At 49.8% G+C, this 15,500-nt stretch overlaps 1 protein-coding gene across 4 annotated transcripts in view; it reads right to left on the bottom strand.

Annotated features, from left to right (window-relative positions):
* Positions 1-15,500, bottom strand: part of Atp9a (ATPase phospholipid transporting 9A (putative)) — a 110,272-nt gene that overhangs the window by 37,092 nt on the left and 57,680 nt on the right. For all 4 annotated transcript variants that reach the window (XM_038330835.2, XM_038330833.2, XM_038330834.2 and 1 more), the window contains exons 10-14: positions 10,684-10,760; positions 9,467-9,627; positions 8,976-9,118; positions 7,295-7,407; positions 2,210-2,422 (exon numbers count right to left, since the gene is read on the bottom strand). In XM_038330835.2, the coding sequence (XP_038186763.1) occupies positions 2,210-2,422; positions 7,295-7,407; positions 8,976-9,118; positions 9,467-9,627; positions 10,684-10,760 (707 nt within the window). The remainder of the gene's footprint in view (positions 1-2,209; positions 2,423-7,294; positions 7,408-8,975; positions 9,119-9,466; positions 9,628-10,683; positions 10,761-15,500) is intronic.

The following is a 15,500-nucleotide window of genomic DNA, read 5'->3' as shown; positions in this document are numbered from 1 at the left end:
TTTCCAAGGAGCTGGAGATGGAACCCAGGGCACGTGAGGAAAGTAGCCTGCCAATTTAGCTGCATGGAAGTCAGAATGACAGAGTGGACTCCAGACGCTAGGACAACAGCACTCCTTGACTTCTGAAGGCTAAAAGAAATGATACTTTAAAAGCTGTGAGATGGCTTAATGTGGTGGCGCACGCCTTTAATCACAGCGCTAGGGTGCAAAGGCAGGCGGATCTCTGTGAGTTTGAGGCCACCCTGATCTACAGAGTGAGTTCAAGGTCAACCAGAGCTACACTAGTGAGACCCTTTCTCAAAAAAGAAAGTTTTGCCATTGCTATGCCCCTCCCCACACCCCCAGGGCTGTCACATACACTGAAAAGAGAAAAAGCCACTGAACTGGAAGCTGAGCATATTATTTTCCTAAGATGGCAGATTATTTTCCTAGTTCTGGATTTACAGTAGAGGGCAGGAGGGCCCATACCCTGAGGCTATAAATCTATAGCTGAACACAGACGTCCAGGGCTGACCATGTGCTGGCAACAAATTTCAGAAATCCTGCTTCTTTGACAAGAAGAAGTGGCAATCACTCCAGTTGCCCGGGGACAGCAGCCTACTCCCAGTACTCCCCAGTGCTCCCCAGTGCTCCAGCAAGCTAACCTTGGGCTTATACAGGCTTGGTTGATAGTGAATTTCAAAGGGACCCAGCCAAGTTCAAATGGAATCCCCCAGGGAATCAAAATAGTAGGGCTTTCTCAAAGATCTTGCTTGTACAGCAACCCTGCTTCTTCCTGTCAAGTGGCATGTTTACATAAACACGCTGGTATTTTGTGTAGAAGTTGGATGTACACAGTATTATCAGTGGCTACAGCCTTTGTGAGTTACAGATCATTTTTCTCTGCACTGAAGAGCTAATAAAGTTGTTCTTTAAGAACGGGTAGGGCACTGAGAAGGCTCAGCGGGCAAAGCCTCGCTGTGTAAACCTGGCGATCCGAGTCCAATGCTACAACACTGTAGGAGAGAAAACAGCTCCCAGAGGTTATCTTCTGGACTCACACGTGCACCACGGCTCATCCCATACAGATACACAAGTAATAAAAAGTTTTTTAATTAAGAAAAGGGAAGGCTGGGGAGATGGTTCGGCAGATAGAGAAAGAAATTAACTCTTGGAAGTTGTCCCCTGATCTGCACATATGCACCATGGCACATATGAACACACATATGTAAGTATGTAGCTGGAAGCTCTGCTCTGTCTTGCCCGGTCCTGCTGGACTGGTTTCTCTCCCACCTGATGGTACATGCAACCACTTATGAACTAACCATTTGGAGGCTTAATATTAATTATAATTGTTTGGCTAATGGTTCAGGCTTCTTACTGGCTAGCTCTACATAAAAATTAACACATTTCTAATAACCTGTGTATCGCCACGTGCTCTGGGGCTCACTGGTAATGTTCTGACATCTTACTCCTCTCTCTAGTGGCTGCTGGTGTCTCTCTGACCCCCACCTTCTTTCTCTCTCTCTCTGTATGGATTTTGTGCCTAGTTCTATTCTGTCCTGCCATAGGCCAAAGCAGCTTATTCATTAACCAACGGTAATAAAACATATTCACAGCATACAGATGGGCATCCCACATCAGAAGTAAATGCAATAAAAAAAATTTTAAGTACCAGATCCTTCTGGACTGCTGAAGACTCCAGAGACAAGAAAAAAACATCCCTTTTGTTGTTTTTAATCACAAATCAGAAACTTAAACAAGACAAAGCAAATCTCATTTAGAAGAACAGACAATGAAATACAGCATTTTCTCTATGTGGGGAAGCCTCCAAACCACAGCATCTGTGAAAGATCAAACCACAGAACATACACACACACACACCCCTCAACAGCCCCAAAACAGACACAATGAGGCTCAGCAGAGAGGGGATGCTTCTCCACAGCTGGCCAGGCACAGCCACAGCCAGCATGCCGGCCGACACTGTGCCGAGCATGAGTATCTCAAACTCCGACATCATCACACGCCTAGCCCAGTCTACGCGAGACACTGTCCCAAAAAACCAAAAATAAAACAAACTGTTTCTATAATCAGATGCCAAGTTTTGTGGGCATGACGGAGGGAATCAAAAAGGCAAGGTCTAGACCATGAACAGTTAGGGCCACACAGCCGTGCCTGACCCTTGCTGACCTGCAGGGATGGAGTATGGCTGGGCCCTTCCCAAGGTTACCTCATCTGGGCTGGATGCCTGGTACACACGGCACGAGTCCTCAAACTGCTTCTCAGCCTCGGCCTGGTCTGTCACGCCGTTGGACTCGTACACAGGCGTCACGTTGTGGCACAGAGCAATGGCCTTCACAGCCTCATGCACACGGCTGCTCATGGTCCTTCGTACCTTGGTAGTGACCGTGGGGCCCTTCTGAGCCGGTGGCTCCTGGGATTGCTAAAGGAACAGAAAATAAAGAGTTGAGCAGAAAGACCAGGGGTCTGGACCTTATGTCATGGTAATAGCGGTTAGTGTTTTCTTCCTACAGTTCGGCACACAGGATTCCCGGCTTATCCATGCTCGAGGGCCTGGGTTCAGTTACCAAATAAAATAACAGAGAGCAAACAAGTAAGGTGGAAAGTGATTACAGGAGACACCCAACGTCAACACACCCATCCCATGGGTCCCCGGCTCAGCAGTCAGTAAAAGCCAAGTCCTCTTCCTCAGTGCCAGGCCCATCAGGCTGGCCACTGCCAAGCTCCACAAGCTCCCACATCACCTTCCTCCCCTGCCCACTCAGACTGCCTGGGATCCCAGTCCTTCTAGATTTCTGTAAGAACAGCTCACTCAGTCTCACCACACAGCCTTCCACTTGGAGGTGAACTCAGAGAGACCCCTGACACCCCTAATCCTCTTAGCCCCACTCACCCCCTCATGGCAACTCAGGCTTGCCCCTCCACTACGTCTTGACGTCTTTATTACCTAAACCTGGCTTTTTCACGTGGTGATCTCCCGCCCCGGCCTCCAAGAACACAGGCTGACAGTGCACACTACTCATCATTGTGTGCTTAGTGGTCAGCAGTGCCTGGCAGGAGAGATGCTGCTGAACAAACGAGAAAACCGAGTACCACTTCTGCTTGGAGGAATGGCGCGGTTTGCAGAGCGATTGCCCACCAAGCTCCTGACAGCCATAAAATATGGCATGACACACCTGTCACCCACCACTGGAGGAGAGGTAGGAGGACCAGAAATTCAAGGAGGTTAGCCTGGGCTACGTGAGACCCACTACCAGTTGGTAAATAAGCAAACAACTCCTGAGGTAGGGGTACATTTTTTTCCTCCATTTCTTTTTTCAGAAATATTTATTTTATATATATGAGTGACCTGTCTTCAGGCAGGCCAGAAAAGGGCATCAGATCCCATTACAGATGGTTGTGAGCCATGTGGTGCTGGGAATTGAACTCAGGACCTCTGGAAGAGCAGTCAGTGTTCTTAACCTCTGAGCCATCTCTCCAGCTCTTTCCTCCATTTCTAAGAAAAATAAATATTAAGGCCTGGAGAGACGGCTCTGTGGGTCAAGGCACTTGACATTAAGTCTGGCAAACCAGGTTGAACCCCAGGACCCACAGACAGCACAAAAAGACCCCTCAAAGTTGTCCTATGACTTCCACATGTGTGACCCCGCACACACACATACACACACAAATAGGTACGTGTAAAACAAATAGATATGAAATCACTGGGCTGAACAGGGTCAGAGTCACTGTTTTGAACAAAGTTGCCACAGTTGCGTAGGAAGCCAGAAGTGTTTATGGGTTCGTAGATCCCACTGAAAGCGTGTAGAGAAAAGCCATGTGAGACTTTGCCACATGTGATGCTTAACACCTATGACACGTGGTTGGCCTAGAGAACAGATGTCCTGAGAAACAAGAAAATGACATTCATTAAATTTTTAATACTATTTTTAGTAGTGGCATTAGGCTCCTTGGCTAATTAAACAATTACTAAATTATTCTAGTCACTGCAGGGACACACAGGGCTCTGGCTTCCTGCTCTGTTAACCTCTGATGTCAAGAGTACACAAGTTGCACTTCCAGGTCAAAGGGCACAACATGGTAACAATAATTAGAGTGAGGGATCAGAACTCCGACTTCGACAGCTCATTAGTCAAATGTTTTTAATTATAAAGATTTTAACTTTAAAATTATACAGGGGACTGAAGGCTTAAAAGAAGTCCCCTCTGCTGGAGAGATGACACTTTCTAGTGGCCTGTAATTTACGTCCTATTAAATGTATGTGACGGCGCCGCCAGGACATGTTTTCATTTTGCCCACACGGCTCTGCACCTGGACCGAATCATTATTTAAGATCAGGGTCAACAGCGAAGCTTCCTACAAGGCAGCGGCTGGGTCTGCAGAGTGGAGTAGCCACAGGCTAGAGACAGCAACTGAGCAGAGCACCTCCAGAGACTTCTGAAGGGGGAACTTTCCAGAAATTGGGGTTCCAGGCTGGCTCAGTCAGAAAAGATCGAGAGCAAACCAGGCTCCATGTGCACAGGGGCCAGCGCTGCTGCCGCTGCTGCCGCTGCTGCCGCTGCTGTTTGGGATGTGGCCAACCCACAGCTGTGGGGGCTCGTGCTCTGGGAGAAACACATTCTGAGCCAGGCCAGTGGGAGTCCCACAAAGGGACTCTCCACACAGGGAAGCCACTTCTCAGGCAATCAGAAGGTGGGGGTGACGGCAGGTCAGGGTCATCAGTGGCCGGCTTCTCATGTCACCTCCATTTCCTACATCGGTGTCTTCCTCACTTTCCTGATGAGGTGGATAGGAAATGACCATGAATGCTGAGACTATTTCAGCTGTTCAATCAATGGCTCCTGCGAGTGAGTGGGGCCCAGCTCACGTGGTCCTGGGATCAATCCCAGTACCACAAAGATGGTGTGCACATACCTGTCATCCTGGCACCCAGGAGGTGGAAGCAAGAGCATCAGAAGTTCAAGGATATTCTCAGCTAAAAGTTGAAACACAGTCTATACTATGTCAGACTTTTATTATTATTATTTCATATCATACCAGTGTAGTGTGTGGTGGTCAGAGAATGGCTGTGGGAGGTGGTTCTCTCTTGGATCCCTGGGATGGTTTGGTGGCAAATGTCTGAGCCATCAGCAGCCTCCACATACCTAAGACCAAGTGTGTGTGTGTGTCTGTGTGTCTGTGTGTCTGTGTCTGTGCACGCGCATACACGTGCACCTCTGATACTGACCGCTGTACCAGGCCTGTGACAGCCACACAATCACATATGGAAGGGTTTCACTCACCTGACACCATGTTCATCTTTATCAACCTCAACCCCAAAGACCCTTTAACCCACACACACTTCTTACTTAAAAAATACCAAGAAAAGGGGGCTGGAGAGATGGCTCAGTGGTTAAGAGCATTGCCTGCTCTTCCAAAGGTCCTGAGTTCAATTCCCAGCAATCACATGGTGGCTCACAACCATCTGTAATGGGGTCTGGTTCCCTCTTCTGGCCTGCAGACATACACACGGACAGAATATTGTATACATAATAATAAAAAAATACCAAGAAAAAACAAAAACCAGATATAGCACCCACAGACATAGGCGAGGTTTTTATTATCCTGGAGAAACTCCTTGGTCCTGGTCGTCCTATGGAGGGAGAAAGGCAAAACCACCAGTATGTGTGTGCATGCGTGCCTGCATGCATGTGTGTATTTAAAGTATATCTACTTTAAAAGGTTGGACGGGCTGGCAAGATGGCTCAGTGGGAAAAGGTGGGGTTGCCAAGCCTGATGACCTGAATTTGATCCCTAAAACTCACAAGGCAGACATGAGAACTAAATTGACTCCTGCATGTTATCTTTGACTTCCATGTACACACCCTCACACAAGAATATAAATGTAAAAAAACTTCAAAGAGTTAAATGATTAATCCTCAAGCCAGGGGGACGTCCTCCTAGCCCCTGTCCTGGTAGAGTTTCCCTTCCAGAATGTTTGAGACCACTGTTTACGAGGCCAGTTTAGTTACAATCACACTCTTTACACCATCACCTGGGCGCTCGTAAACCTCTGTCTGCGCTTGGACACACGGAAGATAAACAGAGATAGAATTCCGGCTCCTTCTGCAGGACGTGTCAAGGACCGCACCTGACAAATGCCCATCTGATATATTCCCCGGAGGTCCTGGGTCAAGCTCACGAATCTCAGGGGAGAGGTCAGTGTTGTGTGAATTTGGGAGGTGGAATGTCATGCAGACACAGACTGGCCTTCTTTCTCTCCCTGTGCCCCGTGTGTCATCTCGTAAGCACTGCCTTGGGGCCTACAGATTACACACCAGGGCTCTCAAGAGCAAGGGGACAAGAGCAAGGCCAAGCCTCACCTCATCCAGCAGTGCTCACGGTGCCTGCTGTCCTGTGGGACCACTGGGTTCACCCACTAAAACAGGAGTGGGGCAACAATCAGGGCCTCCAGCCTGACCCACATTATATGGTTTGGAGCTGCAAACCACCCTTGAAGATCAAAGAGGCCAAGAAGATGGTTCAGGGGGTGACTTGGTCCCCAGAACTCACATTAAAATACATACATACATACATACATACATACATGCATAAATAAAAGAACAGCATAAGGAAGTAGAGGCAGGAGGATCAAAGCAAGTTAGAGTCTTGCCTGGTCTACACAGTGAGTTCCAGGCATCCAGGGATACAGTGAGACCCTTTATCAACAAATAAAACAAAGCAGGGCAAGTCCCTCCTGCTAGAGGAACAAGAGATTGCACAGCCAGCCAGTTCTGGGGACCTGTTAGTTTACTGAGAGTCACTCAACTGTACCTTCAGCATGGTACAAAGTGTATCTCAGTAGGTATTTAAAAACACAGAGTGGTTGGGCACTGGAGTGCACCTTTAATCCCAGCATTTGAGAGGTAGAGGCAGGAGGATCTCTGAGTTTGAGGCCAAACTGGTCTACACAGTGAGACCTTGTCTCGAATGAATGAATGAATGAATGAATGAATGAGTGAGTGAGTGAACGGCCAGAGAGCACACACAATTTTTTAGTGTTCAGGATATCTGAGGCTGCAGCTCAGTTGGTCGAGGGCTTGCCTAGAATACACAAAGTCCTGAGGCTGACTCCCCAGCATAACCTAAAATAGATGTGGCGGTACAGGCCTCTAATCCCAACATATGGGAAGTGCAGGCAGGGGATCAGGAATTCAAGGTCATCCATGTCTATGAAGTGAATTTGTGGCCAGCCTGAGCTAAAAATAATTCAAATGTACAGCCACTGACTGGTGACTTAGAAGCGAGGCTTTACCTGGGTGTAAATACTGAAGATGTGGCTTTGTACTTCATCCATAGAGTCGAGGCCGTAGGCCACTGTGCCCAGGTGCAGCCGCTTGAACACCATCTCGTTCTGGGTCAGGGTCCCTGGAACACAAGAGATGCAAGCATTCCTTCTGCTCCCCGAGTCAGCGCCACCTGCTGGCCTCAGCGCTTCCCCAGTGGAGGAGACAGGAGAGGGACCCACTCTTCTGAAAGCATGCCCCAAGACTGTGCCTATTCCCTGGGGCTGTCAATGAGGGAGCTTGAATGTCCCCTGAGTTAAGCGGGGGCACATGGCATACACTGGGCCATCAGCCTGAACCGAGCAGGAAAATATGCAGACAGATGAGCAAAGACACACGACTCCTATGCCAGAGTCCCACAGGGACCAGGGGCTCGGGGCTGACACAGCTGGACTTTCCCATTTCTGTCCTTGCAGAATCCTGGCTTCTGCTGACTTGATGAGCATTATGGATCAGAAATAAAATGGCCTCAAAGAATCAAGCTGGAGGCACGGTGGAGAGGTAACAGCTCAAGAGGGCACTAACTTCATCAATGGATTAGCCACTGCTGAGTTATCACTGAGCTGAAGTGAGGGAGCAGGGAGGAGCCTCCTGGTACCCTCTGTCAGCTGAACACACTCCATGATAGCCGGGGAGAATGTCGATGAGGAATTATCTAGACCAAATGGCCCATGGGTATGTCTGTAGGGACTGCATGGATTATTAAATAATATAGGAGGGACAGCCCAACTGTGGGCAGCACCATCCCCTAGGCTAGCAGTCCTGAACAGTGTCAGAGAGAAGGAAGCCAGCTGAGCAGGAGGCACATACGCATGCGTTCTCTCTCCACTCTAGACTGTGGCTATGCTATGACTGGCGGCTTCAGGGTTCCTGCCTTGACTTCCCTGCCTGATGGACTGACCTGGAGTGTAAGCAGAATAAACCCCTTGTCCCCTAAGTTGCTCCTGTCAGAGTGTCACAGAAACAGAATGAAACCCAAACAGAAGTCCATCTTGTCCCTAGACCCTTTCTCTCACGTCCCGCCAGCCAGTGAGGAGCGGCTTTCCTCCCACACCACCCTGCCTCACCCAACCTAAAGCACTGGAGGCTGCTGCCTTGGGCTGAGACACCTGAGGCCAGGAGTCCAAATAAACCCTTCCTCTTTTAAGTCTGTTTTCGTGTTTATTGTCATAGCAACAAAAGCACCAAGTGCTACCAACCACCATCATCCTTGTGCAGGCTTCCCACACTCTGCAGCCATCAAACAGAGAGAAAGGTGTGCAGCCAGGCCTCCCACCCCACCTACTCCCAGCTTAGAGCCTGGCAGGTGTTAAAGCAGAAATTGGAGGTGGTCATGGCCAGACTGCCTTAGTCAACCCTGCTGAGGCCAGCTCTGTGCCTCTGACAGACACTGTGTCTCTCTGTCCCTGGTCCTGCCTATAAAATCCTTCCTGTCTCACACGGCTGGTGTGGGAATAAACTGAGAAGCACACTTTCCTTGATAGCAGTACCCTGCAGGTGTCTATGACATCCGCATCCTCACCAGACACTCCCTCTTCATCCAATAGCAAAGAAGAAAGCAGCTGCTGCCACCTCTACTACTTCCAAAGAGAGGACTGGGAGCTGCTGGAACCCTACCCAGCCTCTCTCTGCCCCTGCAGCGGCACTCACCTGTCTTGTCTGTAAGCAAGTAAGAAATCCTGCCCAGCTGTTCAGGAATTGTGCTGGAGCGAACCACGGTCCCAGGGATTTTTGAATCCCTACGAATCACCCAGCTGTACACGATCTTGCCCATGTCCAAGTTCACACGCAAGCTAGGCAGGAAGAAGAACAAAAGGCCACCAAGACATCTATAAACCACACAGACTGCACACGTGTGCTGTGCACATGAAGTCAGAACCCCACCCAGAAGCAGGAGACATCAGAGGCCACACAGCCATTCTACATGGATTCAAGTCACTTAAGAGTAGAGGAAGGGAAGTTTTTCCTTTTTAATTACTGGTCCCTGGACAAGTGAGACAGCTGAGGGCTAGAGGTGCTTAGGGCCTTGCCCTTGCCAGGAAAGGGGTCTAGCACAGAGCTATAATCCCGTCAGGACCAGGACCCTGGAGTGAGTGCAAAGAAAGACACTCTGAGCACGCTGACACCCGTCCCCAGCTCACCTGATGGGAATGATGTTGGAAAACAGGAGCAGAAAACGGATGATCTGTAGGTACCAGCGGCCAGCAAAGTGCTGCAAGGCCACCATGACCAGCGACACCACCACCAGCGCACCGAACAGGATCTTGGTGAGGCAGTTCACCTCCAGGTCAAACAGGCCAATCTGGGGGACAAAGCACAGGGTGCAGAGAATCAGAGTGCAGCCCACAGCCCAGGTGAAAAGAGGGTCTCAACACATGCACCCCGGCCCCTGCCCAGTGAGGCATGAGATACAGAAGGTGCTGCCCTTACAGCAGTGGTCCAAGAACAAGAGCTATGGCTGAGCTCCTACAGCCCTCAGGGCCCTCTAAGACACCTCATCATCAATGTCTCTTCTAACTCAAGATTCAGACTCAGAAACACAAGGCAAGTAGCCGCTGTGCTGGGCTGACCTCTGCACAGCCCCTGCCATGCTACACTGACTACCGGTCCCCCACCATACCCCAAAGCCTGGTCCTACCCAGCTGGGGGCTGACTTTCCTGACTTTCCGTTCTAGCGGCTGAGTACTTGGGGACTGGGGCACAACTCAGCTGCAGAGCGCTGCTCCAGCACACACAGCGCCCAGGGCTCCAGCCACACAAAACGAAACGTCTGTGTCTTCATGTGTCCCAAAATGCAATAAGGACACAAAATCCATAATGTCATAGAATAAGGCTCAAACTTCAAGTCAGCAATGGTATAAGGATAAGGTCAGTGCTGGCATGAACCTGGTGAGATCTGGGACGCGATATGTGTACCGATATGGCACACCTTTTCACGATACTCTGTTCTCTTTTGTTTTATAGACAGAATCTTGCCTCTTGTAACACAGGCTGACCTTAAACTCTCTCTGCAGACAAGGACAGCCCAAACTCCTAATCTGCCTGTCTCCACCTTGGAAATGCTGGGGTGTGAGTATGTAGCACAACACACAGCCTGTGACATTCTAAATAGAAGGATGGAGATGGAAGGGGGCTGGGACGGCCATGATGTGCAAGAAGGGAAAGAGGAGACATGTTGACGGGACACGGGACATACCACCTGCTGTGGCTACACATGCATACTCAGAGGCGCTCTCCCTCTCTCCCTCTCTCTCTCTCTCATCTGACAATCAGTTAGTTCAAGGCAGCTTTAAAACCCAGTCCCTCAGCACCAGTGCCCATTGTCAGCACGGACCCACGTGAGCTGGAGTCTCCCTACCTTACTCCTGGGGTCGGAGGTGTTCATGACACTCCGCAGTTCTCTGCCCGTGTACAGAACAACACCTACAACAGTGCCTGGAACAAGAGACCAAGTCCAAATGAACACGAAGGCAGGGAAGGAAGCAGGGAGGAGAGGGAGGGAGGGCGGCAGGTCTATAAACAAGCCCATCCCACCAGCTTGAGGACACTTTCCACACACTGCTCACAGTCAGTACAAGAGTGCCAGGAGCCATTGGGTCAAAGTGGCACTGAGCACTGAGGTGCCACAAGCCCAGGCAATGTTGAAACTTCATCTGCTCTGTGAAGACAACCCTTAGTTCACAGATGCATGGCAGCCTTCACTAACCACACAGGGCTAGCACGTGCTTCATGCAGCAGTAAAATACAACGTTTCTATGGTTACCTCCAGCTCTGGACAGGGCTGGCCTGAGGAAGCAGCATCCTCAGTTGTGGGTAGGAGCTTATCCCCTGTGCCACTAGCCTTATAAGCATCCAGAAATAACCAGAACGTTCTCATCTGCATGGAAACTTACAACTGCCTCCCTTCTGTCCCTGGCCCATTCTCTTGCATGACGGCTTTCTGCGTGTCTACCTAACTTGGCCTTTGAAGGAAACTCCTCCTCAGAACTTCCCTCCTTCTCCATCCTCCAGGCACATGGAGCAAAGCCCTCACTCCCTCTAAGGGAAAATGGCTTAGAGAAGAAATGCAAAGAGCAAGGTATGTAGAAAAACACTCAGCCAAGTGAACTGTCAAAAGCGTTTTCCCTACACGGACAACAATTTGCAAGGCTGACATCGTCTAGTGCTGGCTGAAAAGAGGGAAGCGACCTTGCTGCACGCGCTCGCGGCTAGCTTGTAAAGCGGTACCATCTACTTTGATGGGAATTAAACAGTACTGTCAAAATGTAACTCCCTTTTCTCATGTGTGAAAATGCCGAATGCAGGGAGCCAGATGATAAGGAGGCCAAGAACCATCTCCACTAAGACGTGTGGAGGATGCCACAGCGAAACCCAGCAGAAGGAGGGTGTGAGAGAGGTGGGCGGGGTGCACCTTGTCAGATGAGGGGACCCAGGTGAAAGTCTAAGATGAGGAGAAGCTGGCCTTGCTGAGAAAATCTGAAAATGAGCACTGTGCTCCCTGCTGGGAAAGGCAAGTTCCTACCCTCCCTTCCCTCCCCCTCCCCCTCAGGACCACCGCTGCAAAGGGGTTTAAAGACATCTGTGAGGAGGGCCGCCACGGCGGCGGGGCTGCAATGGGACAAAGGCTTGGTCTAAAGTGCTTGGCCATGCCTGCAGTGAACGCACAATGAGGCTCCGCTGCTTGGGAGGCTCAGCAGATGGCAGAGCAGGAGGGCTCTGTGCACAGTCTCAGCAGATGGCCGGCTCTGGGACGAGGGCACCCCACCCTTAGCCTGTTGCTGGAGCAGGTGGTTAGACAGCGGGACCCCAGCCTGGGCTAGGCTGAGGTGGCTATGTGACCATTCCTCCACTCCTCCTCTCCCACACTGTGCAGCCCTGCCTGGGTACTCTGGGGAGAGGGTGGTAAAAATGAGCGGCACCCAAAGGACACATCCCACACTCCAGCCCAGCCACATGGGGAGCCACCGAAACAGCCCTAACCACCCAGTGCTTCACTAGCTTGGCACCCCAGCTCCGTGTTCCGTGTGGCTGTTATCCAGGGAGACGGACACTCGGCAGGCTCTACTGACTGAGCCACATGCCCAGCGCTGGGTCCATGGCTCTGGTGCCACAGCTGCTCAGCACAGCCCACTCATGGAAGAGCCCTGCACACGATCCAACTTCTAACCTCTTTCTGGGTCCCACTTTCTCTTCCTGCTCCTTGCTCTCCTTGCACCCTGCAGTCAGTGATCCTGCTGGTCCCCCCAGTCCACCCCTCGCTCCACTGAGCTCCCAGATGACAGTTATTCTGCCTGGTTGCTGGGTTATTTTGTAGCCCATTTATTTTACCCAAACAGACACAAGCTAAACCTCTAAAAGGGAGTTGCCAGGAATATTCACAACAGCTCAGCATTGCTGCAGTGTCCCACCATGGATCTAGGGTCAGAGCACATGAGCCAGATTGTAGACCAGGTGGGCCATTATCAGTCATGAGTGAGTATGTGCTGGTCATTGGCCAGGACGAGACTGCACCACAGACTCGGGGAACAAGCCACAAACTAGCCGTTTCCCACCTAGTCTGAGAAGCAACCAGCTAGAACCCAGGGCCCTAAAGCACACAGGCTACCACACCAAGCTTCTCAGACCAAGAGTCTCGCCAACACCTTCCATTTCCATCAAAACTAGCAGCATATATTGGGTTGTCATGACAACTGCATCCTCTGCAGATAGATGCTGGCTAAGGCAGCTGGACCTTCAGTGCAAGCTGGCAAGCTTTCTTATTCTTTAAACTTGTATCCAATGGCAGCGGACTGACCAGCATTGGGAGGTGGGTTCTACAAGGAACACATTAAGAGTCCCTGCACAATGATTGAGTTGAGTGTCACAAGGAAACAGCTTTGCATTCAATTCTGTGTTCATACTACAACTGAATACAGTTAACTGTCTATTGGGTGACATGCAGAGACCTGAAGCTGACTAGGGACACAGGAAATGTCCAGGTAACTGTCCACTGAGTGACACACAGAGACCTAAAGCCAACTAGGGGCATAGGAAATGTCTAGTTCTCACACTGGCCTGCTGAAGGCACAGCAGCAAAGCCTGCCTGCTCCTTCTGCCCCATATACAGGAAGAACACAGACCACATGTTACAAGATTCCAGTTTGCCTACACTCCTCCCGGGAGATGGCGCTCTGAGGCAGTGCGACTCCAAGCAAGAAGTTTGCCCACTCTGAGATTCAGTTCCGTGATCCCCTGAATGTCTTTATTTCATATTGTAAAACCAGAACGAGAGAATGGTAGCGGAGCTCTGTAAAGTGTCTATTGTATCAAAGCCTTTTTTTTTTTTTTTTTTTTTCCTTTTTTTTTTTCCTTTTTTTTTCTTTTTTTTTTTTGAGACAGGGTTTCTCTGTAGTTTTGGAGCCTGTCCTGGAACTAGCTCTTGTAGACCAAGCTGGCCTCAAACTCACAAAGATCCTCCTGCCTCTGCCTCCTGAGTGCTGGGATTAAAGGCGTGTACCACCACCGCCCAGCTTGTATCAAAGTCTTTGACTGACAGTCTCCAGGCAACAGAGTGAGGTGTGGGACAGAAGCTTAACAAAGGCCGACAGTGAGGTGTGCGAGATGGCTCAGAGGGGTATAGCGCCATACTGTCAACTCTGCCGACCCGAGCTGAATCCAGGACCCACAGGGTAAAAGGAGAGAAACGACTCCGCCAAGCTTTCCTCTGCCCTCCACACAAGCACCAACGTGGTGCTCGCTGCTCTTGCAGAGGTCCCGACTCAGTTCCCACCAACATGGCAGCTCACAACCACCTGTGTTCCCAGGCCAGAGAGTCAGATACTCTCTCTGCCTCATCTGGTAAATGTTCTATAAAAACCGAAATGAGAAATGAGTAAGAAAAATATAAGGGCTCTGACAGAAAAAAATGTCTAAAGGACACAACACCCACAAGGCAAAAACAAAGATGACGAACCCCAGGCAGCCAATGGTACCAATTGCTTGGTTTGGTTTGGTTTGTTTTTGAGACAGGGTCTAGAGAAACCTAGAATATAGGCCAGGCTGGCCTAGAGCTCACAGAGATCCCCTGCCTCTGCCTCCAGTGTTGGAGTTAATGGTCTACCTCCTCAAGCCCAGCCTTGTTTTTGCTTTTTTTAAAGACAGGGTCTCCCTGTAGCCCAGGATAAGCCTGAACTGATGCCCCTCCTGCCATGGCCTCCAAGAACTGAGGTTGTTAAGGGTAAAAGGAGACATTTGGGGCTGCAGAGACGGCTGATTAAGACTGCTGCTCTTGCAGAGGACTTAAGCTCGGCTCCTAGCACCCCATAACCCCAGTTCCAGGGGACTGATGCCCTCTTTTGGGCTTCAAAGGTACCTGGTCACACATTCACATAAATAAAAATTAAAAAGAAAAGAGAATCTTACTTTTCAGTTCAATCTTCAAAGCATAAAAAAGTCTAGTGATCATAAATATCTATCAACAGCCTAAAAGCAGAGAACTCAAGGAACAAGGGGCAAGGCAAAGCTGCAGGGGCTGGGTGTTGCGGGAGCTCCTTCTGCTCCTTCAGCCAATAGCCGCTGAGATACCAGCCCATTGGGGCGTGGTCTCTCTTTTTAAAAATGCGGCCACTTCCCTCCGCTCTCTGGCTTCCGGCTAGGCTCCCTTCCTGATTGCGCAGAGGGCTGTTGTCTGGGACGGTGATCTGTAAGTTTTTTCCCCTTTAAATAAATAACCATTCTATTAATCATAATTCCAAACTGGTGTGGGATTGTTTGTGATTTACGCCATCATCTGGCGCCCAACGTGGGGCTCGAACCCACGACCCTGAGATTAAGAGAGTTTTTCCTGCAGTGACATTTGAAGTTTCTAGGAAGAAGATGGGGCCCCATAACAACAACTCCACCTGGTTGATATGACGTCATGATACTGATAGTGCTACTACAAGACTACAAGACCTGTTTTGTGTACCAGCTGCACAAGACAGTTCCAACTTGGTTATCTGAAATGGTGCACATCTTGTACAACATTCTGGCCAGACCTACACAAAATACTCAGAGACTATTTGCAATTTTAAAAGATATTGATCTTGGAATTTAACCATCATTTTACTTTCACAGGATCCCCCAGAAAGACGTCGCCCCCATGACAGCTGGAAGTAATTCTAGAGGACGACGTCCCCTCTCCCCATAAAGTTTGTC

The sequence above is a fragment of the Arvicola amphibius genome, chromosome 5, assembly GCF_903992535.2.
Source record: "Arvicola amphibius chromosome 5, mArvAmp1.2, whole genome shotgun sequence".
NCBI classification, from domain to species: Eukaryota; Metazoa; Chordata; class Mammalia; order Rodentia; family Cricetidae; genus Arvicola; species Arvicola amphibius.
The sequence above is the reverse complement of the archived record's forward strand: the minus strand, read 5'-3'. Positions and strand labels throughout refer to the sequence as shown.